The 27,209-nt window shown below is 50.6% G+C and overlaps 1 protein-coding gene across 3 annotated transcripts; it reads right to left on the bottom strand.

The window, feature by feature from the left end:
- Positions 1-262: 262 nt before the first annotated feature.
- LOC139103236 (protein lozenge) lies at positions 263-17,855 on the bottom strand. Of its 3 annotated transcripts, XM_070657714.1 has the most exons (7): positions 14,048-14,780; positions 11,738-12,479; positions 11,327-11,557; positions 7,352-7,465; positions 3,568-3,762; positions 1,259-1,552; positions 263-941 (listed from the first exon to the last, which is right to left on the bottom strand). In XM_070657714.1, exons 2-7 carry the CDS (start codon positions 12,054-12,056, stop codon positions 595-597), a joined length of 1,500 nt encoding a protein of 499 aa, XP_070513815.1. In that variant the 5' UTR covers positions 12,057-12,479; positions 14,048-14,780; the 3' UTR covers positions 263-594. The 3 variants fall into 3 exon arrangements, with proteins under 3 accessions (XP_070513815.1, XP_070513813.1, XP_070513814.1); XM_070657712.1 differs by lacking the exon at positions 14,048-14,780 and adding an exon at positions 16,856-17,855 and having other exon boundaries at positions 939-1,552; XM_070657713.1 differs by having other exon boundaries at positions 939-1,552; positions 3,568-3,747; positions 7,340-7,465.
- Between the last annotated feature and the right edge of the window lie 9,354 nt (positions 17,856-27,209).

Raw genomic sequence — 27,209 nt, 5'->3', positions numbered from 1 at the left:
GCTAATCGCCGACGTCAGCCTCGACGGTATTGCACGAGCCCGCGGCCATCGTTCGCAATTATATACTATGAAAACGTAATCGATGAAACTAAATCGCATCGCGCGAAACGGCGAATAATGATTCGATGAAACGACAATGTTCTAGCTTTATGTACACGTATATACATCCTAGGGATATCGTTATTGTAGTCGTTATCACACTTTCACATCCGTGCTCGCTCTACCGTGCGCAATTCGTTCTCGCTTAATTACAGATCCCCCCTTTCGTTTCCACGTGCGCCTCTAAGACCGATTCGGCACAAGACGCGAAACGGTATATCGCGTCCTGCGGCCTTTTACGAGAAAGTGTCCCTCGGCGTACGAGACTCCGTTCCCCGAGTTCCCTCCGGGATCCGAGTTTTAATGCCCACTAGTGCTAATTCGCTATCGAAAATCGTCCTCGACACTTGGACAGTCCTCAGAGAATCACCACGTCACCGTCGCGATTGTCGACGCAGCTGACGGAGAGGCCCGCTGTTACTTCCCTCTCGCCCTCCAGGAGCACCATTTCTCGATAGTCGAATTATCAGATAAGAAGCCGCGCGCCGCCGCCTCTCAGTACGGTCGCCAGACGTTGTTGTCCGGTCTGACCTCCTCTTGCCTCACGCTGCAACTGTCCGCGACGGCCCTCTGTTCGGCGCTCTCGGGATTCTGAAACTGATTCCCGTAGAGCTGGGAGTAGAGAATGCTGGGCAGCACGCCGGGCGTCGGGAAGTAGTTGCCGTAGTTCTGCCCAAAGCCCTGCTCCTCGTGCACGGGGCTCTCGGTGGTGCTCGAATCGGTGGACAGCGACCGCGGCGACACGTAGTCCTGATATCTCTGGCTGGAGGAGCCGCCGGACATGAGGCTGCTCAGCGGGTCCAGCGGATCGGACTGGCCCGGCGTCGTGGTGTCCGGTACGACTGCGACATTCGAAGGAAGGAGAAGCGGCGCTAGTTCAATTTGCCAGAGACAAACCGGCCGATCTGATCTCTCGACCGCCAAGATCCCGCCGATCTTCCGAACGGACTATTCAACCGTGAGGCATGGCCTGCGACACCTCCGTTTCCAAATTTTCGCATAAATAAAAAAAAAAATTTTTTTTAATAATAAAATACGTTGCAGCCTTGTCTCACCGCGCCTGTTCGAACTTGGCTTCGGACAGTCGAGGGACGCCTCACGGTTGTCGGCGCGTCAAAGGCTAAGGAAAAATTCACGGCGTACGGCGGGCTGAACTTACGGGAAGAAACCGCGGAAAAAGCGTCCTGCTGCGGCGTGGTGCCGGTGTTACCGGTGCCGGATGTGACAGTTGAACCCGCCGTCGAGTCCGGTGCCGTCGGCGTAGCCATGGAAGCCGTACCGGCGAAGGACGCTAAGGTCGACGACGGCGGTGGCGGCGGCGGGGGTGGCGGCGGAGGTGGAAACGAGGCCTGTGCAGCGCACGACGAGAGAGGACCCGGAAGATACCCGGCGTAGCCGGCCGTGCTACCGTATCCCCAGGAATTGCTCGCTGTCAGGCCAAACTGGGACATATCTAGAGAAACTATCTATTGCACTTTCCGCCAGAAAAACGACAAACGAAAGAAAGAGAGAAACAAAAATCAGACAGTCAGGCGAGAAGAGCGAGCGAGCGAGCGAGCGAGCGGAAGAGCATCTAAAAATCAAACCGCAGGGGCATTAACATCGTCAAAGTGCTCGCCGCGAAAAATCAATGAGCGAGAACAAGCAGCACAAGCAAGCACACACAAGAAAAGCCGTGCTAATGTAAAAACATCGACAGCAGACGTTCGGTAAAAGATAAATAATAATCGCGGCCGTCGTCCGCCAGGACAACGGGAGGATGGAGAGGACCGCGGCGAGGGGACGAATTTTCGTCGGATTATATGCCGATTCGGATCACTTGGCGAGGCGCACCGGCGGCGCTGCGCGCCCCTTGGCGGATGTATTTTTGCGGAGTATAGGCAGCATCCCCGATAGATTTTCCAATGAGTCACGGGGGCTGAATGCAGAAAGGACTAGCACGAACGTTCGCGGGAGGGACACGGACGGACACGGGCGGAGGAAGCGAGGGGAACGGAAGAGTACATCGAGATCAAAGGGTTGGTCATCCCCCGCGTTGGCTGGGGCCAACTCAAATAACCGAGCCCGCCTCGGCGAGCGCCACCGGACCGTCGTCACGAGAGCTAACCCTAAATACTGCTCTCCACCCGGCGCTTTCACATCCTTCGGCATTGCCAGATTCCTTGCGGTCCGGAGAGGAGCCTCCCTTTTTATGAAAATCGCCGAAAGTTGCCGCGCGAGCCTCTCCGAGGTATTCGGATCCGCCGCGGGATTTAAATACCTGAATCTCGGAGTCGAACCTGCCGTTTACGGGCGTCTACAAAATTGCGCATCACCGTGCTTTTCAAACGGAGCTCTTTAATTGTATTAATCACCCCGAAAACGAGCAAATTACGTATAGTTTGACGCGCGACGATCTAAGCTTTGGTAATTTTATTACAGGAAAGCGATTCGCGCGGAACGTTCCTCGAAATCGAATTCGCCGGGCGTATAGCGTGAGAATAATATGGCTGCGTACGCATATTATATCGGACGGGCAGATGCCCGATGAGGGAAAAAAGTTAATAAAGGAAATATTCAGCGTGCTTCGTATTTTATCGGAAAATTTGCTAGTAACGGAGCAGTTGGCTCTCATGTCTGAGGTAACTCATTAAAACGGCTAATCTCGAATTATTGTTTAAGCTCCTTTTTTTCTCGTCTCTTCTTGCGCACTGCCAGAACCGTTTATCGATACACGCGCCTCGGGGAGAAGTATTAAAAATTTCGCCGCGCCGATAAAATATACACGTCATTATTCGCGCACCTTTGGTGATCGAAGCCGATCGACACGGCCGGCTAATTTTAATCAGAGCGACCGACGGCTCCTTTTTTAATCAAAATCGACGGGTAACGTTCCCTCGGCGTCACCTCGCCGATGCGCGTTTCACGCGCAAACTCGCGGGTCTGCGTTATAAACGCGGAGAGAAGGTGAAGAGGCTGCGCCCCTCAAAACAGGGAGCCAACCGACTGGGACGCGCGCTTCCGTGGCAACCCCTTTAATATAATATTTAATCTAGCTTTGAACAGGCTTGCGGTTTCCGCCTCTGAAGCCGAGAAGCTCGCTGCCGAGCCTACCCAAAAGCTGCGCTTCTGTAACGCTCAGACCGACGGCAGTCTGGTTGAAAATATTCCCAAACTCGACGGAAGCCGCCTGCTCGATGACAAAAATTACCGAAATTTCCCGGCGCCGCCCGGTTGTAAAATATAATAAAATTAAAAGATGAAAAATTCTCTGCTGCGCACGATTCAATTCTTGAATGTTTTCTACTTTTGCTACACATATTTATACGGTTGAAAACAGCACGTTTAAACAGTTTTTTATATTAAACGTGCATACATATATAAGCTACAGAACGGTGCATGCGTAAAAATGAGGTAAATCATCGACGAGAGACTTAAAGCTAAAGGCCGTCAAGGCGTAATCATGCGGGAGCACGGTGAGCTACTTACTCTGACAATTGCCGGGCATCGCGTGTCTGAAGGAGGACAACGGATCCCTCGGCTGGAGCGGGTTCGGTAACGGTTGCAACGGGTTCGGTAAGGGTTGCAGCGGGTCCACTAAGGGCGAGGCGAAGAACGGGCCGCCTCGCTGCGAGGCAAACGCGAAGGCGTGAAACTGTTGTTGCTGCCCTAAAAGAGACAGCACTGCGATCAACCGTGCGCCTGTCCACTGGACCTCCGATACGCGTATCAATCGTACGTCTTATCTATGCGCCGGTCAAGTATCTTATTTACGCGAGCGAGCGCCACGTTTTTTACAAAATTAAAATTAAAAAAAAAAAAAAATAAAAAAAAAAATTTATGTCGCTTCTTCTGATAAGCGCGCGAACGTAATTAGTACGTCATTCGACTTGCTCGACAATTGGCGCAAGGCGTATTTTTCATTTACCAAAACGACAAGCGGAACGATACGGGTAAACGGCAGGGCAGGTCCCTTCGGAAGCCGGGAAAACGAACGGAGGGAAGCACGAGAGAGGGCATCGATACATTTTATTTCCCTGCGACGGTGTCGCCAACCCAATTAAAGACGTCCCAACAGGCGGACGTTCTATTCGGCTGTCCCTGACCGGAGGTCGCCGCACAGGAACGGTCCATACGCGCCGCACCATGCAGGTTCGTTCTCTTCCCCTAAAGGCAACGATTCAACGGTGGAAGGCACCGGAGGCCAGAGAGGCCGACACGAAGGGTCGCCGAGGTGGAAGGGTGGCGGCGGGCTCCCGCCGTCCTGATAATCCAATCGAAGCCCTAATTCTAACTCGGCAACCCGAAATTCCCGCCGGTTTGCTGAATAGGGTACGCTCGATCCGGGGACACAATGGGGGCGCGACGGCGGAATACCGACGGGCACCGAGACTAACGAGATCCTGTTAAACGACTGGTGATTCGAGCACGCCGCAGCAGCCGAACGAAAGAGCGGCGCGGCCGGGAAGAAAACTCTAAAGCGCGGTTTTCTTAGGCGAGCCGCACCCTTCCGCCCTCCTCCGGTGAAGCAAGTGACTCGTTACGTCGCACGCAAACTCGATTCGATTTTCGGGGTGAGAAACGGGCGAGCGATCGGAAAACGGTATCTCCGCGCGAGGATTAGCGTCGAGACGCCGGCAGCATCCCGCGCCGTTGGCTTGATAGATTTAATAAATTATGCCGCTCGACCCACGCATTTATCACGCCACCCTAACCCTTTGAATTCGGCGCGCCGCCGTTCTTCGCAGTATTTCATTAGGCGTCGAGCACTCGCGCGACCCTTCCGGGTAGACATACGTGCGATCGTTCGCTCTTCGAGACCCTTCGCCGGTTTAAACGAAGTAACAAATAATCGGCGGTCAATTGTTCACGTGGCATTATTCCGCGCGCATTTTTTTCCCGCCGGCTATCTCGATCGTTTGCACACTGCGCTTATACATATTGATCTGTAACGCGGGACGATCTCCGACGGCATTTTCGAACTCGTTTTCCCGCGAGGGACGGAAAGCGCTTGGCAATTGGACGAAGTCGTAAGTCCTTGGCAAGTCGCGAGCTATCGATTTCATCGGACACCCTCTTTGCGCGTCGTGACTGCCAGGGAATTTCTCGAGAGTTAGCAGCTGGCAACGACAGATCCTCATTTCGTCCCGTCGCCAATTCCCGCCTGTCGTTTCTCTCTCTTACCCGTTCGAAATCAGCTTCTCCCGACGTGAGCACGGTGAGCGCGACACCCATTTTCGATCTTTCTCACCGACGGTTTTCGCTCGCCGAAGACGCGACCCCCGCGAGCCTTCGATTCCGAGCTGCGAACGGGCGAGAGTTCTCGCGAGTGGCATCGAGACCCAGGCCCGACCTCCCTCAATCAATTTCCTCGGCCCCGCAAGCCTTTCCGCGGCAACGGCCACCTTCGGCTACCAGACGAGGGTAGAATGTGTAATGAATTGCTTGTTTAATTAATTACAACCCTTCGGAGGCATTCGCTCGGTAGTATTGTCTTAGATAAGGCTCATTCGTTCGCTCTCGCGTTTGATCGTCGAGCGCACGAGTGCGCAATTTGCAACACTTCGAATGCATGTCCGCCCGTAAAGTTTCCGTAGAGAAAGGTAAATTAAAATTATCGGTCGGGCTATAAAATGCGACGTTATTCTTCGGTACCTTTCCCAAATTATTGTACGCCTCAACGAACCGTACGAGAGTAAATCTGTCACGTGCTGAAATATAATAATTATGAGTCCTTACAGCTTATTCAAAGACAAGACAGAACACGTGGGCCGTGGCCTCGAAAGAAAAGGACCACCCGGCAAGCCCGGGCTCTTTCATCTCGCGCCGCCACCCTTGAATTTGTCCCTGATTCAGTAAACGGTTTGTTTTCATAGAAGATTTCAAAGCGCCGACATGACGAACATCTATTTCCGACGTCCTTACGTTATCTTAACGATCTCTAAAAATCTCAGGCTCCCCTCTCCCTACTAACTTTCGAAAACGCGTCGCAAAAAATACTCTCGGACTGAAGGAACTTTAATCGATTCGAACGAAAATTAATTATCAATGATGTAACATTAAAAAAAAAAGAAAAAAAAAAAAAGCGATTATAATGATTCGTAATTTACATCTCGCGATAAAATATTCTAATTTATATTCCGGGCGAAATAACGAACCGTCGGCGGCATTAATATCGCAAGAGAAATTACTTCACCGAAACGTTACGTGGTGTTTTGCTTGGATGCGCGTCTCCGAGCGGTACACCGAAATTTCGCGTTTTCATATTTTGGATTTATGACGGAAGTTTCGTGGGTGGTCCGCAGATGCGGCCAAGCCGGCGGATGTGGTCGCAATTTCCCAAGGTACCAAACTTATGCCGCGCTACCCGGCGCGACCCGCCTCGATATATTAAAGCTATCGGATATTTTTGGTGCGCCTTGAGGGACGACATTACGCGTATTAGCGCTTTACTTGAGGCAACAAAGCGAGATTGCATCGCGCGAAAGTCTCTCGAGGAAGGGCTCGCAACACCTGTCATTAATTTATCAACGCCTCTTTTATTCGCTGGAGATATATATATATTTTTTTTTTCTCAAATAAAATCTAATCTTAAACCAGACCGTTCAAGGAAAATCCACGTCCGCGGTGTCGTAAATTGACGTGCTCGAAGGCACAATGCGCGGCGTATTACGTGACGGGCGACAAACGGAGAACGAGAAACGTACCTCTCCCTTCGGGCCCTGCGAAGGGAGTCCTCGCAGACAGGCTCGACGACGAGCCCGCCGACATAACGGGGAGAATTCCCGGTAATTGTATGTCTCGGCGGCAGGAGTTCTCGCGACCGGATATCCGCGAAGTTTGCGAGCGTCGAGAGGCACCGCGACGCACACCTCCCGTGGATTATGCCCGCAGCTCTTTGTCAATGTTATGGCGGGCCGCGGCGGCCCCCGCGGTTATAAATAATGACAATTGCGCGAAACTTAGCCTTGGCGGGGGAGGGCGTAACGGCCGACTGCGGGGCCGCTGGGCCATTTCGAACTTGCGGCTTCTGCTATCTCCGGTACCACGCCGCTCGTTCGTTAGGCATTACGATCGCGTCGAGAGAGAGTCCCGTTTCCACGTGCATTTCGCGTCGCCCGATTACAAATTCCGATCGCGGGCGAGACAACCGTGTCGCGCTGCGCGAGAAACGCCTTCGTCGACGCTTTCGACGAGGCACCTACACTCCTGATGGCGGGAATAAAATATAGTGAAAATATATAAGAACAGTAATGCTTACAGTGATACTCACTGGTCTTGGATCGTGGCTCGCGCGGCCCGTCGACAGTCACCTTGATCGCCTTGGTGTAAGTGGCGACTTGAGGCGGCGTCGTCGACACCGTTATCGTCAGGGTGAAACTCTTGCCTGCAACAGAAAGCAACGTCGAGCGTATTACGCGATCGATCTACATATATTTGTTTCCAGCAACCCCCCTTGACACTGGCGGCACGCGGCATTGGTTTCAGCACACCGTGACAACGACGGGGAAATTGGCCCCTCGTGAACGAGGGCGGACGGCGCGCGTTTTTAGCGTCGATTTCCCGTCTCGCGGCGTCGATTCCGTGGACCGCGCCTATTCAGCCGACGTCGAAAGTTCGCAAACGCGGTTAGCCGGGCGAAACTCCGCGGTAACCGAATTATACGTCCGTAATGTATCGAGGGCGTCGTCGACGGCGACGGTGGCCGGCCAGCGCGGGCGAGTTAAGGACACGTAGAGCCCGTGGGGTGGCAGCGCCGCGCCAAAAAGCCCCGGTCGAGCGTGAAATAACGTCGCGGAAAAAGGCGGGGGAAGAACCGGGGGGGAAAACGCGCGCGCGACGGTACACCGCAATTTCATCCCGCGAGCATTAAACCGGCCGCGCCGCGGGGAAAAGCTCGCTCGCGCGATCGCCATCGATTCAACGTGGGGAAAAACACGAAGCACGCGCGCGAAAATTACGAGGAGCGGTCCGACGCGCGGAAGTCACCGCAGAACAAAAATTGCACGCGCGAGGGGCTCACCACAATTTTAACCGTTCCACTTTTTCGTCGTTGCGCGCTGCTCCTCCGCCGTGTAAATGTCGCGGAAATTCACATCGCCGACGCGGCGCAGCAGTTTATTATTAAGGAAGCAGTAATCATCTTACTAACCCACATATCGTATCGCAAAACGCGCCCCGGAGCCGCCAAACATATTTCCTTGAAATTAGATACGATAATGCTGCAAAGGCACTGCGCTTTTACTCACTCCCCTTCCCCTCCCCTCTCTCCCCCGGTTTACAAAACGAGGAGGAACGCATTACGCTATTTATATTTGCCCCTAAACGAGCCCTTTTTGCTAATGCATTGCAACGTTACCCTTTCGAGCCGGCCATTACCGTATTTTTCTATCAGATCCATTAGACGCGCTTCCATACGTGGCGAGCGCGATAATCGATCGGAGTCGGGGCCAGCCAGCGACTTGAACCCCTCCGTCTCGCCGCCGATGGAGACGGCGAAGTCCGCCTCTGTGACGTAAGATGATCGATGGCGGGAAAAAAGAATGCCGGGCGGGGGCGGCGGAGGCAGGGAACCACGGAAATAATGGCGAGTGTCGAGCGTGGCCACACGGCGGTTCGCCACGCGAGCTTTTCGTTCTCTGGCGGCAGCTTTCCCCCTCGGCTTTCGTCCGCGAGTCACGCCATTCTCGCCGTGCCCTCGCTCTCCTCCGCCGCCAGCCAGGCCTTTTCACCTCTTCGCGGGATACCGCCGGGTAGGTACGCGTAGGTACACGGGTATCACCCTCGGTGCCAGTCGCCGCGCGGCCGTTAAAGCTCGTTTCGCGACCGTGCCCGGGTGAGCTTGAACGCTTTCGTCGTCCCCGGGTGTTTTTTTTAAAGTCCCCGAAACTTACTCGAAACGAGATCCCGAGACCCTGTCACGACTTTTTTTTTTTCGACCCCGGATTTCACTTTGTTCGCCCGCGACGGCCGAGTCCGCGGAAATTTTTAAAGATAATCTCGAAAGACTGTTTACACGGTAACGTGAAAATTATGATCGCGCGTCAAGAGCTCTCGTGCACAAGAATCGTCGCAAAATTTGTAATAATATAGAGACTCGGCCATTCGCTGATTATGCTCGTTAGCATATAGTTCTCGACGAGCGCGTGTGTAGCGCGTACACATGTCTCGGCATTGTACGCTGTCGGTGCACCGTCGGGCCAATTAATTAATTTCAATTTTCCCGGAACGAAACGCAAATGCGCAATTGCAGTCTGATAACGAATTGATTACGGTCTGAAACTGCCGCCGTCACCGCGAGTGAATGCCGTTTTTCTTTCCGGGGGGAAGGGGAAGGGGGGAAAACGAATCTCGTACTGCGGCACGATAAATCAACATTTCGCGAATAAACGTATTTCGCCTGTGTATCGCGAGTATTTTTACACTCAAAGGTCGACAGATTATTCATACCCGTTCGAATTATTTGCAATAACTTTCCAGAATATTTATCCGCTTATCGAATTGAGCCTCGTAAAAATTTCATCGCGGGCAGCACGGCGTGCTGTTTTCCCCTGTTTCGCAAGGCGATTAATGGGTTTAAGAGAAAGTGCGCCGCGGAATTAAAGCAACTCGGTTGGGGATTGGCGACGTTCCCGTGACGAAGTTTATTCGCGGCAGCGAAGTCGAAGGATATCTTGCCTGCTACGGGCTACGAACTATAAGCGCGCAAATGATCTATCTCGTTAAAGGGCTTAGGGCCGAAGGGGTGGAAACAATCCGGTACCTTCGGGGTAGACTTTGCAGTGATGGAGCAGGCATTACGGTCGAACGTGCGGGAAGGGGGTTACGGCTTATCATCGATATTGCAAAGCTCTCGACTATCGTGGCAGTGCGCTCAATCTTGTTCGGGCTAAAAGCGGTTTTAGGCGAAGACAAAAGCGCCCGGTGCCGCCGTTATATTTAACGGTTCCTTAAATTTATCGCGCCGACGATGTCGCGCGATCGTCACGATCTTGCGCCGCGCGTAAAATATAAACGCGTTAACGTTACGATACAAATTACGTTAAATTGCGCGCACATGTAACTAAATGGATTTCCCGAAGGTTTTCTTTTCGCGCAGCACGAAGAGACAAAATCCTCGCAAATCCATACGTGGGGAATATTTCCCGGCCCGACAAACAAGAGGATCATTAAGAATTCCCGAGAGTTCGGTGCACATCGGTTTCCAGGGAATATTCAAGGAGCCGAGGAGCCGTTAGGAATCCTGACGAGAGAGAGACACTTCTCTTACATTCTTCATCCTAGCTTATGTTAATTCCGCGCTCGGCGAAAACAATTGAGAGCTAATCCCAGACAAATGACTGACGCGCTTCCGTGAACTTGGAAGAGAGTTCCCCCGGCCGGGAGAATCCGCGAGTTTCCTGATTTTCAGGCGATTAGCTTTCTCCTGGCGATATCATCAAAAACGTGACAATAATACCGCGATAATAATTATTATTATAATATTATACTTTCAATAATTATCACAGTAAGACGTACGCGTTATGTTTTTTTTTTATATTTCTGCATCAATGCTAATTTTAACGTCAATTAAAAAAAATATATACTGCACAATTTATGTTAAACTGATTAACAAACCGAATAACTTCATCAAAATCATTAAAAGTAGGTCGGATGCACGTACAGCTGCTTTAAGTTACATTAATCAAGCGCTTAAGCGCAAGTTCAAAAGACGCAGTTAGACGAAATACCGGCTGTAATAACGTTAATTAAAACTCAACTGAAACCTCAATTAATATCACCCGCCCCTGCGGGTCTGGCCGACGTCGGCGGCTTCCTCGAGCTATGCTCGGTCCCTTCTCGCCCTTTCTACGACGATAAAGTGAGAGAAGGCCGCGCGGCGATGCGGACAAATAAAAGCCATTACCCACCCCAAGATTTCTACGACGCGAAGAACCGACCCTTAGGAGACGCGAGACTTTTCCTCGAGGAAACCGAGGAAAAACGAGGGTTGTCTCAAGACGTCCGCGACCTACCCTTACTATGTGAATTCTTTGAAGGGGCTTTTCACCGCCGGTGCTCCTCGCCCCTTCGGCATTTTCTTCCGGCATGAGAGAGGCGGAGGGCGACACGCTTTAAGCGGAGACTAAGAAACTTCCGAGTTTTATGAATGAAGAGGAAAGTAGGGCAGGAAAATGTCACCCGAGCCTCCGCCACCTCGCAACAAATCACTCGTCCGCGGCGAAAGAGAAACAGAAGGACGACTTACCTCTGCCGCTTCTGCCGACGAACCTCAGGTCGTTGAACTTGGCGACTTGATTCTTCATCAGTGCCGTCGAATTTCGAAGCTCGGCGCAACAGTTCTCGTCGTTGCCAGCGCGAACGGTCACCAAGGTGCCGTCGCCCACCTCGCCGAGAGCGACAACTTTAAAAGCCACCGGAAGAGTTTTATTGGACCTCCAATGTGCGGGCAGAACCGTGCAGACCAAGTGCGGCGAGCCTGAAACCAATACGTGCGCTCGCTCTAGCTACGAGATTAACGCTGTTTACACAAAATATGTACATTAGTCTACCAGAGGAGATAATTTCTCGTTCTAAAGTCTTCATCTACGTGTAACGCGTAATATTCTGCAAGCCTCGGTAATCGTTATTTACGAAAGGATCGTCGTCATTTAGTCACCTGTTCTAACCAGTTCGCCGGGATGCTCGCTGACAAAATCGCCCAAGGTCCTCTCGGCGAGAATGTCGCTGGTCATCTTGGTATAGGCGTCGGTCAACGGGGAGACGCCTGACTCCGGCGAAGCGGCCGCTCCGGGGGCCGAGGCTCCTGTCAACTGCATTCTGCCGCTTGCGCTGCTACCGCTTTCGCTGGTGCCACTCGAAGTGCCGCCGCCGCCGCCACCAGCGGACTCGTTGCTGGACGTTCTCACTGAGCCAGCACCGTTTCCGGCTACCGTGCTTCCGCTGCCGCCGCCGTTGCAACGGCCGAATATATCCATAGGCAGTCAGAACACCGGATGGAACATCCTTCCATTCGGTTCAGCCGTTGAGCCGGGAGAATCTCACGGGCATTCTTCAAGAACGCATCGCTCTGCCTTGATCAGCCTCAACGGCCCGGCATCTGTTGGTAACTCTGGCGTCTCTTCCTTTCAAAAGTGCGAAGCTAAGCTCACTTTCGAGGCGACGTTAATAATTACGGCGCGTCACCTTTACACTGGCGAAAACGCTCGATTCATAATTCTCTTCTAAGTGCCTCGTATAAATATGCATTATTGAAATTGATACAAATTTGGCAGCGGATTAGCCGTTCTACTTTCAGTAGACTTGCGGAGATTATTTCCGTTGAGCATCACGTCGTCTTTCGAAACCCGAAGGTCTTCGGCGGGACGAACCGGGACGATTTCACTCTCCAAAAATTTCATCTGTAATCAAACGAAGAAAAGCTTACATGTAGAGACACAAACTTTTTACCGCAGCGCTACATTGTCATTGATATTTTAAATAAAAAAAAGAAAGACAAAAAAAAAAGAAAAAGAATTATTAACTGTACGACTCTTCATTTATTTCTACGTCAATCTTCGCTCGAAGTATAATAATGAAAATATAGAAAATTTAATCGGAAGTAGAAAGAAGCGCCGCGGTTTCCGCGGCCGTCGGTGATTAGCGACGGTTCAGCCACCCGCGAGCCGCTCAACGAAATCCAACGGCGCCGTGATCTTAAAAACTAAAACGCCGCGGCCGAAATGCCCACGATTGTGACAAGCCGCGGGGATGACGAGCGAGAGGTGCGGACGGGACGGCCGCGCGGCAGGTAACACGCGCGCGGAGAAACGAAAGGGGATTGAAAACGGTTGACACGAACGGCTCGCACACTTTTCACGCGGCCGGCCGTGTGACGTCACCGTTCATTCAGTAATTTTTGCGCACGTCACCGGGGCTGACACGCCAGATCCAGGTGGTTCCAGGAGGGGCAGCTTGGCATGGTAGTGGGGACGGAAAAAATAGGGGAAAAAGAACGCCCGCCGGTAGGCACCCCCCCACACGAATGCCCAACCCCTACGCACGTACGACCGCGTGTCAAACTGCACGTGGCTACGTTTACCACGTTGCTTCCTGCCAATAAAGATCCCGCGGGCTCAAAAGCTGCGAAATCAGCACACGGCGGGTTGATAAGACGATCCGGAACCGCGACAACCGCGAACGCAGTTACGCGGCGAGTGACGTTGATTCAGTCATCGAAATCGGTCATCGTATCCAGTCGCGAATGAGGCGCTTCGTGGAGCAACGCTGGCAAAATAATTCCATTACGTTAATTTCGCGATACGCTAATGAGAGTCAATTATTTTAACTAATTGTATAATTGATATAATTGGAGATTCGTAACGCTGGGCGTTTAACATATCGCGATAAAAAATAGACGCGCCTGCGATTTGGAACGTTTTCCCGAAAGCAGTCCGACAGTTCGACGAGGCATGTAAGAAAATAACGCAAAGGGTTTTTAATTAAGAACGATGATACCAACAACGTGATTTTCTTATATTTCTTTTGTAAGAATATCCAACGACGTCGCGGAGACTAAGATTCTCGCTTAACTTCGCATTCAAATCTCTTACGAAACTCGTTCTGTTTTGCCGCCTTCCGGAGACATTTTAATACCGATTACGCGTTGTTAATTACTTTCAAAGACTTTAGAAAGGAAAGACGATAAGAAATTATGTCGTGTCGTTTCAACCATTCCAGAGAGAGAAAGGAAAAATTTGCCTTAAAAAAATTGTTTTAACGATTCAAATTTTATATTAAAAAGACGCGGTAGTGCAATGTTAATTGTAACAGAAAATTGTAACTGATTGCTTTAACAGCCTTATTAAACTTTCACGCAATAAAGAACCGATGATGAATAGCATCGCATTAATATCGAGAGATATTTAAAAGGCATATTTTTACATTACTAGCGTCGGCAACGAGAAAAAAAAAAAATTATCTCACTTACTCGCGTCTCGAGCTCCCGATTATCCACCTAACCGAGCGACCGCAATTACTGATTAAATACATGACATCACATTCGCCGCTATTCGCCACTGCAACTGCCGCGTAATCACGCACTTTACCGTACAAATAGGATTCTACCGAAATGAGAAAACGAATGTCACCGGCCGCAAGCACTTCACTGAAACGGTATATCGATAACTAAAACGGTCCGATGTCTCATAGCGCGTCTCGTCAAAGTCGCTCGGTCGTGCTCGAAGGACGGTCCTTCGACGATCCCCCTTAGGTGATCCCGAGGGGACCCCTTCGGCGGCTCGTTAGCGGCACCCTCGAATCATCTTCGGCTCTCGCGTGCAGTACGAAAGTGGCAGTTCCGGCTCGACGTAGCGTCCTCGGTAAGTCGGCAGTATATTCGGAGTATCCGTTGGGGGTCACTAACTATAATTTCGGCGGTTCGTGTGAGGCAACAGCCGTTGACGCACTGGTCCATGCCAACACACGCAGCATCCCTTTCCCCTTACCGGGTTCCTCTCTCACGCCCCCTCCGCAACTCCACTCCTTCCAACCTTCCTTCCCTATTTGGCGCTCTCTCTCTCTCTCACCCTCTCTCGCTTTCTCTCTTTCTCTCGTTCCCTCCCACGTTCTCTTCCTCGCCCTCTCTCTCTCCGTCCCTCATTCCGCCCAGCGCGGCCTCTTTCTCTCGCGTACACGCCGCTCTTTATCGCTTTATCTCCCACCGGACCCGACCTCTCCCTCTCGTGACGGAAGCTCTCTTTCTCCCGACACTCTCGCTCTCTCGCACGGCGCTCTCTTTCCCCTCAACCCTTTTGCGGTGTGGCTCGCGTGCTGGACATCGGTGGGGAGTCCGGTGTGCCTTCGATCGATCTATCGAATCCTGATTTGATCGGTTTTCTCTGCCGCCGGCTTATACGCGCGCGCGCTCGCGCGCCTGCATTTTTTTTTCCTCTCCTTTCGCGCGCGTAACTCGCGATCCGCGCGCTGCAACACCTCGATACTTCCAATTAGGTTTCCCGCGAGCAAAAGTTTCCGCGGGATTAATCACGTCAAGCCCCGGATGTTCGCGTGTGTGCGAGGATTTTGCCCGGCGCTGACGTGCGTACGCGCGCTAAAAATTCGCGCACGTGGAAACATTGCTCACGCGACTTCGACAATCGGCACACACTCGTCGCGAATCGATCGCCCTCTCCGATTGCGAACCGCGATTTTTTTCTCCCCCTCTCGATCCCCCTTCTCCCCTAAAAGGCGTCGTTGTTTCATATGCAGCGGAACATTCGTACAACAGTATCCCGTACAATGAAGCTTCACTTTCGAAAATCAAACAGAGGTCCCCGGCGCATCCTCGCAGTTGCACTGTTTGTACGAATGTGCAAACAATGGAACTACCCATTTCCTGCGCGAATATATCCTGACGATATCCAACCGGTCGCGAACCTACCGGCGGGCAAACACTCGAGGTTCTACGGATATGTGCGGATCCACTTATAGAAAATCCGCGCGATTTTGAGATTTTTTTCGCATTTTGCTTTAACGCTTTTATGCGCGCGAAAGAATCCCAATAATCAGAACCATCAGACCATTAATCAAAAAGAATGCACTTTTACTTTAAAAGAAAAAAAAAAATAAAAATAAAAAAAAAAGTGCAGATCAAATTATTACCTCAGTTTTTACCGAACGTATTTTTACCTTTTTTTTCATATTATTTTATCATAAAAGCAGCTTATATTTAAACCGTTGAGGCATTCAGAAGTCTCCAAGCTAAATTCCATAGAATGTAAAATTTCTCTTTTTTTCTTTTCCGATAAAAAAAAATCAACGACGATTTATCGACGACGATAATATCTTTGGGCGGCTCGCCGCGCGTTTGAACGCTCGGCATCGCGCTGGGGAAACGCGAAACAAAACCGGGCGCGCCAGAAGTATGCGCCGGGTGTATATTCGGTGGCGAACGATCACCGACGAGACGGTGACAAACAGCGATACCGGTGGAAACGTGGAAACTGGACGGCCGCCGTCGTATTGACAAACGACCTAACGCCCGTGTGGACCGTTGCGTTCGACGAGATTCGAATTATCTCTGTTGGAGCTTGTCAATGCAAATGCCATACCTACATTCAATTACCGCTCGTCACGCTCCGATCAACTGCCGGGCACGGCGAGCCAGGTACTCCGCTATTCCATGGCCGTTTCTTCGGCATCTAAGCGCGAGGGATTCGCGATCCGCCCCTCGTTTCGCAGCCGAGATCTAAGGCCTAGTTCGCGACACCGATTCTCAACGTCGCGACTACGGACGTAAGACGCAGCGACGGTTCGAACGAGCGTTTTTTCCGGAATATTTTGTACGATCACGTCGCTTTAAATTGTTAAAAACTACCATCTGAAACTGCTTTCTTCGTCGGTTCGTCGTAAAGGTATTTCCGTCTGATCAAATTAATCGGAGTATTCTGTAAAAAATATAATGTCTTACTGGTTGATTAAAAGAAATTACGAGTATAGTCATTGGTGTCTAAATTTTAGATTAATTGTCGCTGCAGAATGCAGCTCGATACGGCGATGCATTGGAGGACGTTAATTAATGAACCGCGCTCGTCAGTATAACTGTTGCCAGAGTTATCAATATCTAATGTGTTTGCCCCTCCCAAATGGCAAGTGCTGTAATTTCATAACGGTGTCTGATTAGAGTATCTTACGCCACGAAAGAAAGTAATTAGCAATTGCTGCGGCTCTCTAACGTTCTCGTCAAAGATCGAAAATAAAAGTCGACAAAAATCATCGAAGACGACGTTATACGTACGCAATTTTTTGTGTTTCGAAGCGGAGAGCTCGTCTTCTTCGCTAATCGAGCACGATCCTTCGGCACAGCGCCGGGAACTGCGATCGATCGAAAGAACCATCATCCACCGAGGATCCCGACTAGTCAATTCCACCGCGACGCTCTTCGTTCTCCTCGATGACTCTCGTATCCGCAAACGCCCCGCCGACACGTGACAGCCCCATCAGGGGCTCGATGGGTTTTATAGAAGACCACAATCAATCGATGACAATGCCGCGCTCGTCCACGCTGATCTTCGAGGGCCGAGCACGAACACGTGCCGGCGCAAACTGTCGCGGATCCGCGGCCGGATAGTGAAAAAGTCGTCATTCACTCGGACACCAGAAAAATGACGCACGAGTCACCAGATACGAAAAATCCAACGCACTACATCGAAACAATATTCGTAGCCTCGGATCGTTCACGTACCAACGCCGCGATCTGAAGTCAAGAAGAGCGCACCAGCTGAAGACCCGGAGCCGTCGGCGATCGGCGCAAGTTCGGTAATCCGCTGAAATAAAATAGCCGCCGTCACCCAGGGTGCTCGATCCCGACGCGGTCATGTGTCACGGTGATCGACCAATAACATTCCGCTGCTCAATGACCGGCCGACCGAAAAAAAGCTCGCGCCATCGTCGCGTGCGGGTGATATTGGCGCGTGCGGTCCGGCTTGAAAACCGGTTCGCCCGTACGCTCGATTGGACAACAATACGCGAAGAACGGCGGAACCAGGGCGCCGGCAGAAGCGGCAACAACAGCAGCAGCACCGGCGATCGTGCCGCGTGAATACTACGCTACCCCCTTGTCCCGGCACCCTCCGCGTCGTCCCAGCGTCCTAACCGCCCCCTCGGCCACCCGCGCGCCGCGTTTACCCCCGAGAGCGTGCTCCGTCTCGCTTACACATCGGTCTCCTCTCTTCGCTCCTCTACGGACACTCCACCGGCACCCCTCCGAACTCCCTTTCCTTCCCCGATTTCTCCTCTTCGCTCCCTCTCGCGTACGGTCGCCCCTACCAGGCGCCGTAACTACCCCTGCGCCTCCGTCGACGGGGGGTCGTACGTGTCGCGAGTAGGGGTCGCCCACGGACAGAACATGTGTAACGCGCAGCCTTGATTACACGCGGGCTTGTAAAAATTATTATTATGGCCGCGCGCGGCGTTCCGCGCCGCGCCGACCGAATGACGAGGGGCACCGACCAGGCGGCTCATTTTCCCGCGCCCTCGTTACCCTTGATTCCCTTTTCGTCGTCGGCGCTCGTGCGGATTGACAGATCGCGCGCGCGCAGTATTTTTTTCTTTCCTTTTTTATTTCTTTTTTAATTCTGTGACTCGAGCTGTAATGTAGAAAATTTTCTGAAAATTAATTACTCCCTAATGGAGTTGTCGTGTTGCAATTAATGATCGCGTCGACACGCGGGGTTTAACATCAGAATAAGGGGGAGAGTGTGACGATTTGAATTTCGGGAAAATCGTATTTATGCGAACGCACAGTGGAAGCAGATTATTATATTAAACGTGTCGTTACGGTGCCACGATAATACTTTGTGCATAAAATTGACGGGAGAATCCGAAAGAAATAATTCGTCCATCGCGCGCGGACTATAACCGAATATATAATTTACGTATAAAGCTAAAAACATCCCTATTATTGCGCAATACTCGGCGGATAGCTCGAATGGCGTAATGAAAATGCATCATTGATCGAAAGCTTGGTGAAACAACGTCGTTGAATAAACGCGTACGAGCGACACAGCCGCACCGCGCGGGCTTCTGGTCATTGGGTGGAAGGAAAAATATCATTACATAGCATTCTGTGTCAGCGAATCAAAGCGGCAGCCCTGGTTTCATTTCTGTTTAAATAATCACGCGCCTATCGTCAGGTACAATCATTTCGTGCACGTGCGTAATATTTTGATTAATCAAATTAGAATAATATCTCTTACAAGATCTGTAATTTGAAATAAAAATCACAGCTGGTCGTAATTTAAAAAATCTAATCTAACACATATTTTTTAAATTGTAACTAACTTTAATTACAAAAAAAAAAAAAAAAATTATATAAGTATGTCGCTGAATTTTTCGTAAAATTGTCAGAAGTCAATTACAGTCTTTCAGAATTATAAGTTGGTTTTCAGAAAATGATGTTCTCTGACACAGAACGATCATGTATTATGCCGAATCCGCGGGTCCGATTTGCGACCGTCGGATACAAGGCAGCTTCCCTGGTTTCTGGTCGAAGTGGGGCTAACCGCAGAATCGGAGGCAAGATGGCAAAAGTAAGTCGAGAGTCAAGGGGCGGTGCTGTGGCCTGACCAACCCACCGGCGGCATTCGCGTTCTCTTCTCCCTGTAAGAACCAAGATCGCTGGAGAACCCCCATTCTCCAAGACACCAGACTGCTCTCGACTCACTCGCAAATATATCGCATATCACGACTAGAATTTTATAGTATCAAAAGAATTTAAAATAAAAAAGAGAGAAAGAGAGAAAACGAACGATGACGCGAACGATGTACTCTGTCTTTGAAAATAAATAATGGTTCTAAAAAGAACTTTGAATTGGATTTTTATTTAAGCTCCCATCCTCCTAATTGCATGTTTAGTTTAGAATTCTGGCGATCGTAACATCGAGATAAAACGAGATCGGCGGCCGAGGGTAGCGGAAAACAATCTTACAGATCAAACAAAAAGAATCGACGCGGTCTGGAAGTGCGAAACAAATTCGATATCAAGGAGGTCGACGGGAGTAGAGGGGGAGGGAAGAAGTCATTGACTTCCAAATTGCGGGACCGGGCAAAATCCAAAAATCCTTTGGAACACTCCGTAAAAGGCCAGAATAAACATTTCCTGAATGGTTAGTAGCTGCGTGGTGTGAGTGCGAAGGGCGGGCGAAGGGGGCTTGCGGTTTCAGCGGGGATGGTTGCAGACTCCCGAAGAGCGAGCGAGAGAATTGTAGGGTGGGTGGTGCGCGCGCGGCAGAAGAAGACGGCTTACTGAACAACTAAAAGTAGTTACTAAAAGCTCGGCGGAGAGAACAAGAGAGAGAGAAAGAGGAAAAGGGTGTTATTCTTCGTTAGAGAAAATATGCAATTCTTTGCGAACGCGATGCTGTGATGTATTTAACGAATAAAACTTTTATGGGAAACTATCGTAAAAAAACCCCACGCGGAAACGGGAGAATCGCTCGTGCTGAAGAAGAAACCAGCGGCAAATTTGTTTCTTTGTTGTATTCTTTTTTTTTATACTAAGTCTAACAAATGTCACGTGTGCAATTATACGAAAATACGCATCTCAGATCTTTTTTATTTATTTATGTATAGTATAATATATCAAAATATGCTAAGTACGTATGCTAAAATATTTTCTGATGTGTTTTCGATCGCCAATCGGGCGACAGATCGGGAAGTACCTTGCCACGATTGACGCGACGCACGTTTTACGACGGGTGATCATAATTTTTTAATTTAATTTTGCTTTTGGCATAAATAGATTTTTTTTTTTTTTTACATTCAGGTGCACTCCCGGTGTAGAGCACAGGAAATGACGCTCTCGTTCAAACTCGGGTACAGAGATGGCGACACGGAGGCACTTTTCCATCCATCCTGATACGGGTTACGAGCACTCGTGCAAGGCCGCATCCGACACGCGCCATTGCGAAAGGAGGTGGTTTCTCACCCCTTTGATAAACAGACGGACGCCTAATCCATCGCATTCGCATAAGTACGTCCATCGAAACGTTCATAAGTCATCGGCGACGTTTAACATAAAATCAATCGAAGCTGTGGAGCACCGAAATGTTGGAGAACAAAATAGATATCAATCTTTACAAAAATACCCGGTGATAAAAATATTTCTTAAAAATTCCAAGTCGCGGAAATTTACGGTAAACAAAGTAAAATAAAATATATCAGCCTGTAACTTTTAATTCTAATTCTCCGTCGAATAGCTCGAGTAAAAAATTTACACGTGAACCCTGAATTAAAAATTGCATATCTGGATAAATGGAAAACTAAAAAAAAATAAAATAAAAAATTCTCAACGGAAGACGAGACACATTTATAATAATTACGCGACGTTTTACGAGTTTTCAACGCCCGAATGGTAATCGCAGATAATCTGAGGGCTCGCCGGATGAGCGGTCCGAATTTAAACGGCGACGAAGGGTCCTGCTTCTCCGCGGATCGGCGGGGCGCGCGTCCGGCGGTCAGGTACACCCCAAAACCTCAACAATCCGACCAAGAGTACATCCGATGCAATCTGGACCGAGCCAATGGGTCCCGGCTTTAACGTCACCCGTATACGTACGACTTTGTCGTTTCGGTCTCCCCCACAGCACGCGTGTAACAGCGCGGGCGACAAACCCGCGCGGCTACCGTACGCGGAGAAAGAGAGGACGATTAACGGGCACCGCGTCGGCAGGGTGGCCGAAAGAGAGGAGCGTGAAAGGGCGCGAGGAAAAGCGAGGGAAAGAGAGAGTGACGAGGGAGCCAAGAGAGAGAGTCCAGTGTTTTGTTCGCGCGCGATGGACGCGTCGCCATAGCGACCGGCGGTTGTTTATTATTGCGTCCAGCGGTCGTAGGGTGGTACAGGGCGGTTTACGGGAGGAAAGGGTGCGCGAGGCCCGCGGGGGGGCACCAGGGCGGCGAACGGAGTTGAACGGGGGGAGACGGACGGAGAGTCAAAAGGGTTAGGCAACGCTGTAGAGGGAATCGAAGGGCGGAAGGACACGAGCGAGGGAGAAAGAGAGAGAACGGGCGCGAGGCAGAGGGGAAACCCCGGCGTGCAACGAGGGAGTGGCGGCCGACCACACGAGGCCGAAAAACACACTCTCCACCAAACCTACCCCTTTCTGCACCCTCCTCCCGTCGCCTCCCGCCGGTGGTAATGAGAGTTCGATAAAGCGCCGTTACCAGTGTGTGACGTCAGGCGAGTTTTCTCTCGCTCTTTCTCTCTCTTCATCCCCCGCTATCGCGCTATCTCGCCTCTTTTACTTTTTCTCTGTCTCTCTTACTTTGAAACCTTGTCTTTCTTTCACGTTCACGTTTTCGATCTCATTCTCTCTGATACTATATCCTCGTCGCACGCTGGAAGTTTTATTGCTCGTTACCTTTTTCGACCGCCGTTAACGGCGAAGTCGCGAGGTGACAGAAAACGAAAGCACGGAAACTTCGTGTCCGTTTTTTCCACAACGATGAAAATGCCCGGGTAGATTGACGCGTGTCATACAATTCGAAAAGCAACATAATTCCCACCGTATCGTCGCGTTCATTCGGCAAGCGAAGCGACAGCGATCGCTATCAGTGCAACAGCCTAATTGCTGATTGCTTTATTAACAATATCGAAGCGCCTGTACGAATTAATATCTTAATTTCGATTCCGAGAAAAACCTGATTTTTAATAAGCCAGATAGTTACAAAATTATTACGATAAATTATAATTAATCCTCTTCAACAAAAAAATAAAAAAATAAAATAAAAAATCACGTAATTAACTTCATATAAAAATTAGTAGGGCCGTGTCTCTTTCATAACAAATGAATTAACGTGGATTGCGAAATAATCTCGCGGGCAACTTCTCTTGTTACTTTTTCCGCGCGTTCGAGAATTTTATTCGCGCACGGCCACTGACATTTTCGGATTTTCGCGAGCTGCTCGACACGTTTGATTACGAGAAGTAGGTTTTTCTGAAAAGTGGAAATTGGCCGTGCTCTCTACCTTTCCCCTCTTTGCCCCCCTCCTCACCGCCGCGGTAGAGTCGAACCGCCGAGTCGGTGGATCGATCGATCAAGCCCTAATTGATCCCGGACTCTCGGCGCACCTGTTCGAATTCGCGTGACCCCGCACCCTGACCCCGGTGAATTTCGATTCTCTTTGTGCCCTATTGCCGGCCCTTAAGACGCGCGCTAATTAAGGAAGGTATCCCACCGTACAGCTGCCGCGTAGAATTGCAGCGATACTCGGAATTACTAACCGGACTGTGGAAACGACATAAGGCTAACGAATACGCAGACGGGTCTAGAGACGGACGCCGACGAAATTAACCTCGTCTCCTACGTGACTGATTAATCGTCGCGCCGATAAGACGGCGTCGCTCGGCGAAGCAATACTCCATCGTACGGATTTTTCATGTATTTTTTTTTTTTTTCCGAGAGGAATCACTCAGTTTAAATACGTTTAACACGATGAACGTGGCTCGATATCTCTTGAACGGCAAAATGCGCGAGTGCGCCGAAGATAGCGAAACTGCGGCGGTTAGATATATTTTCCAGAAGAAAAATGCCGACGATCGGAAGCTCTAACGATTCTCCGACGCAGGGAGGTCTCCGGAGAAATGGCTGCGAGAGACAAGGCCGGAAGTCCGGGGAGTTTCCTATCAGCGCCTCGAAATCTGTGCCGTCAGCTCGACAACAATTCGACTACATAGAGGTCCACGGCCGAGTAAAGCGAGAGAAACCGCTCCTTCCTTGACCGACAGTCATTTAAAATAGAAAATTCTCATGATAGTTGGAGCCGCGTGCATAAACTAGCACTGCAAGTTTATCCGATTTCTGGCTCTAATAAGAGACGCGAGTGTAAAATTATTTCATCAAAAATGCAGCGAAATCGATTGATTTGCCATTATACAATAATGACGAATGAATGGAATTGGACGGTAAATCGGATCTCGCATTAAAAACTCGCTCGCTGATTTATTCCCGCTCGCATTGAGTCGCTCTCATATTTCGATAATCCATTACATTATTATAAATAATTCTCACTTTTCCAAAATAAAATTCCGTAAAATGTTTGCAAATAAAAAAATGTCCCGCGAAAGAAAAAAAAAAAAAAACTGCGGTATCGAATCTAGACGTTAAACTAACTAATCGATGTCTCTTTACATAAAACGTCGGAAGTCGACGGGTCTAAGAATTACATAAATCGGCGGTATCCCGCGACAGTCGGCAGTTTTTCACCGTCAGAAAGCAGGCGAAATTTCTTCCGAGCTCCTTCCGCACGGCATCCGCCCACCTGCTCTCGCACCGCGGTAATTTACTGTTTTTTTTCGGTTGTCGATTCGACCGCCCTGCGCTAATTTACATTTACGAGCGAGATCGGCTAATTGCCGGTTAACCGGTCGGCCGAGCGCGGCGAGTACCTGGTTGCAGTTTGTTCCCTTCCAATGTAAACCGTTGTTCTCCGTGAGAACGAAAGGGCAGCGCGTAAAGGGCCACGGACATTAATTACTAGCCATTACTTTCCTGCACTTGCCTCGACGTAAACTTCCGCTCGCTAGACAACGCGAAACCGATCGACGCTGGTTTCATCGCAACACGCGAGATCGCAGGCTGCTTTTTTAAACGAATCCTTCGGGGAGTGCCTTTTTTTTTTAATCTACAGAGAAAAATATCTTTCAGCGATCGATGTGAAATTCGCGAAATATAATCTTTACAATTCCTTTATGTATTCATCGAGCTTTTACCTGTCCCGATATCTGTCGGCACCTTTTTTATTATTTTTTTTTTTTTTCCCGAATCAACTGGACTTTCGAAAGTACATTGTTTCCTTTTGTTCTCTTTGCCGCGCACGAAACGGCCCTTCGTTTAACTTTAATTTCTCCGCGCTCGGCCGCGCTTGCGAGCCCAGGGGTCGGACGGGAGAAGACAAACAGCCGTGTGATATGGAGCCCGTAAAGACCACCAAAACGCAAACCGTGATACAGGCGCCGCTGAACCGACTCGCCGCCGCAGTCTGTTATCGTCGGTAAACGAGCCGCTCTTCTGTCACTCGCTGCTCGTCTCTAATTCCCGGTCCGTCCCGCGCGCTTTAGGAAGATGAAACTTTAATTTCGTGCCCTCCCCTAGCCCTCCAAACGCGGGCGCGAAAACAAAAGCAAGAGGCCAATTATCGCGTCCGCGAGTACGCGACGTCGCGCCCGATCCATCGGCTCATTTATTTCCGGCGTTTTCACCGTTATTCACCACCCTGGACTCGCGCTAATGCCCTCCCTCCCGCCCCCGGCTTTTTCCTCGCTCGCTCTCTCGCGCTCGCTTATGTTCGCGACACGTTCGCGCTCCGATGCATTTTATCCCGCGCGCTCTAATGGACGTCGATTCCCCGCGGCTCGTCGTTGGCCACGGTTTTCCCTTTGATTTCGCAGCCACTCGCTCGGCCGAATTTCACGGTGCGGGAAAAAAGAATTTTTTTTTCCGCCCCCTTCCTTCCTCCCGCGGACCCTGATACAGGCATAAACCTTAATGGGTTAAAGTCCGTCGGCGTGACCGACCAGGCGACGGGGCTCGGGGCATTAACTAAAAACCGAACCGAACGGTACGCCCGGCCGCGATGGAACTACGCGACCGATGAACCAGAGAGGCTCGGAACGGGGAAGGACGCTGGAGAGCCGTGACAGGCATCGCGCTCCGGACCTCGTTGCAAAGCGCGTTGTGTACGTGTACCCAGCCCGAACACACATCGCCGGGCGCTGGAAAATGCCGATCGCCACGTCCATCGTCCCCCCCGTGGCTATCGGCGACAGTCGGCGGTGTCTCCTCTATCGTTTTATAAGCGGAACGTTTAGCTACAATTTTTTTTTTTTCCCTTTTTAATTGAGTTATTGTAATATAGAAATGAAATTTGACGTGGACGGATCGCGTGTAATTCATCATAATTAATATGAAAAATATTCGAAACTCTGACGAATACTTTTATGCCAGTCAAAGATCGATTCTAATTTCAATTTTGTTGCTTGTTCGGTCCATTTTCGTGCTGCTGCTTAATGCTTCATCCCGTGCGTAATTAATGAGAAACTCGCAAATTAGTAACTTGGAAGTAAATCGGGACGGAGCTATTCCTTTTTCACCGATTCGACTGTGCAATCCCGCGCGGGCAAGTTTCCGCGCTTAGGCCTCGAGATCCGCTTACGTCTAACGCTGACCCATTTTTGTACGAGCGATATCTCCGCGAATAACGCCATGGAAATCCCCGCCGCAGAATAAACGATAAATTACCGGCCGGAAAACTAAATACCGACCAAGCGCCGCCGACCGCATATTCGGGGGTGGAAAAAAAAAAAGGGACGAAGGGGGAGAGGGAAACAGGAAACTCGCCCAGCCTCGCGCGATTCACTCGTACACAGCATCTCTGACAACGAGAGACGAAAATCATGCGCCGCCGGGTGGCGAGAGCGTGTGCCGGGTCGGGCGATCGTTGGATCCGCGGAATCCCGGTCGATCCGCTCCGAGGGGGTAGATACGCTCGCCCGCGTTCACTCACTCACTCACTCACTCCTCTCGAAAGCCGGAAGTAGCCGTGAAAAATTTTCCCGTCGACGTGTGGTGGCCCGTGTACGAGGCCAGGACCGCGCATTTCGCGGTGTTCGGGGTGTCGGGGGTGGTTCACCAGAGAGTGTACCGCGGGTTGGGTCACGGTGGGATGAGTTCTCAACGGTGTTGGACGCGGGCGCGCGCGCGCGCGGAGAGACGGGAGGAAACGGGGGCTGCGAGACGCAAAGAGGGTAAGCGCGGCGCTCCGAGCGGTGAGTGCCGAGGGGGGTATCGCGGGGCGCGCGGGGGGAGCGAAGTGGCGGTGGTGGTGGCAGTGGGTGGCTGACGGTGAGGGTATTTGTTGGCGCGAGTGGCTAGCCAGTCGGATTACCACCGGGAGGGTGATTCGAGGGGGGTTCTCTCGTTGGGGTGGCCGCGCTCGGTTGGGATGGGGCACGGACGGCGGCGGCGAGGCGAGGTGGACCACGGGGAGACAGAGGGGGTGTGGGCGGCTGGCGCGGTATGGCATGAGTCCGCGAGCGAGCGGGCGCACACAGTGGCACTCGACGAAAAATGTAGCCAGAGAGCGACCGCCGCTGGAAAATTTACACGCATCACGAGGGCGAAGCTGAATGGCGAGGGTTAAAAGAGCATCGCTAATGGCCACCGCGTCGGTTATTTTGTGGATTTTTATAATACGACTGGCCGGCTCCCTGCGTCCGTCTCTTTCTCTCCCTTTCTTGCCCCCCCCGTCCCTTCCGCGTCCTCGTTCACCCGTCTTTTCTCTCGTTGACCTTTCGCAACTGTAGCGTCGATTTTTCGAAACGACAGATTTTCTTGCGCAAAACAGCTTTCCTCTCTCGCTTGTTTTTTTCTCTTTCGCTCTCTCTATTTTTTATTATTATTATTTTTTTTTTCGATGCCCACCTCTCGTCGATGTTTCGTGCCATTTGAAATTTCGCAGCTGAAATCGCGCGGAATTAATAATTCCCTATTAAACTGTAATTCGATCGATCGTCCCGCGCGATAGAGTTATAATTACAGCAAAGCTCGTGGAAGGATAATTTTTTTTTAATCAGTGATCGCATATCGTTTGTC

This window comes from Cardiocondyla obscurior, linkage group LG06, assembly GCF_019399895.1.
Source record: "Cardiocondyla obscurior isolate alpha-2009 linkage group LG06, Cobs3.1, whole genome shotgun sequence".
NCBI classification, from domain to species: domain Eukaryota; kingdom Metazoa; phylum Arthropoda; class Insecta; order Hymenoptera; family Formicidae; genus Cardiocondyla; species Cardiocondyla obscurior.
Note: the sequence above shows the minus strand (reverse complement) of the source record. Positions and strands in the feature narration are given on the sequence as shown.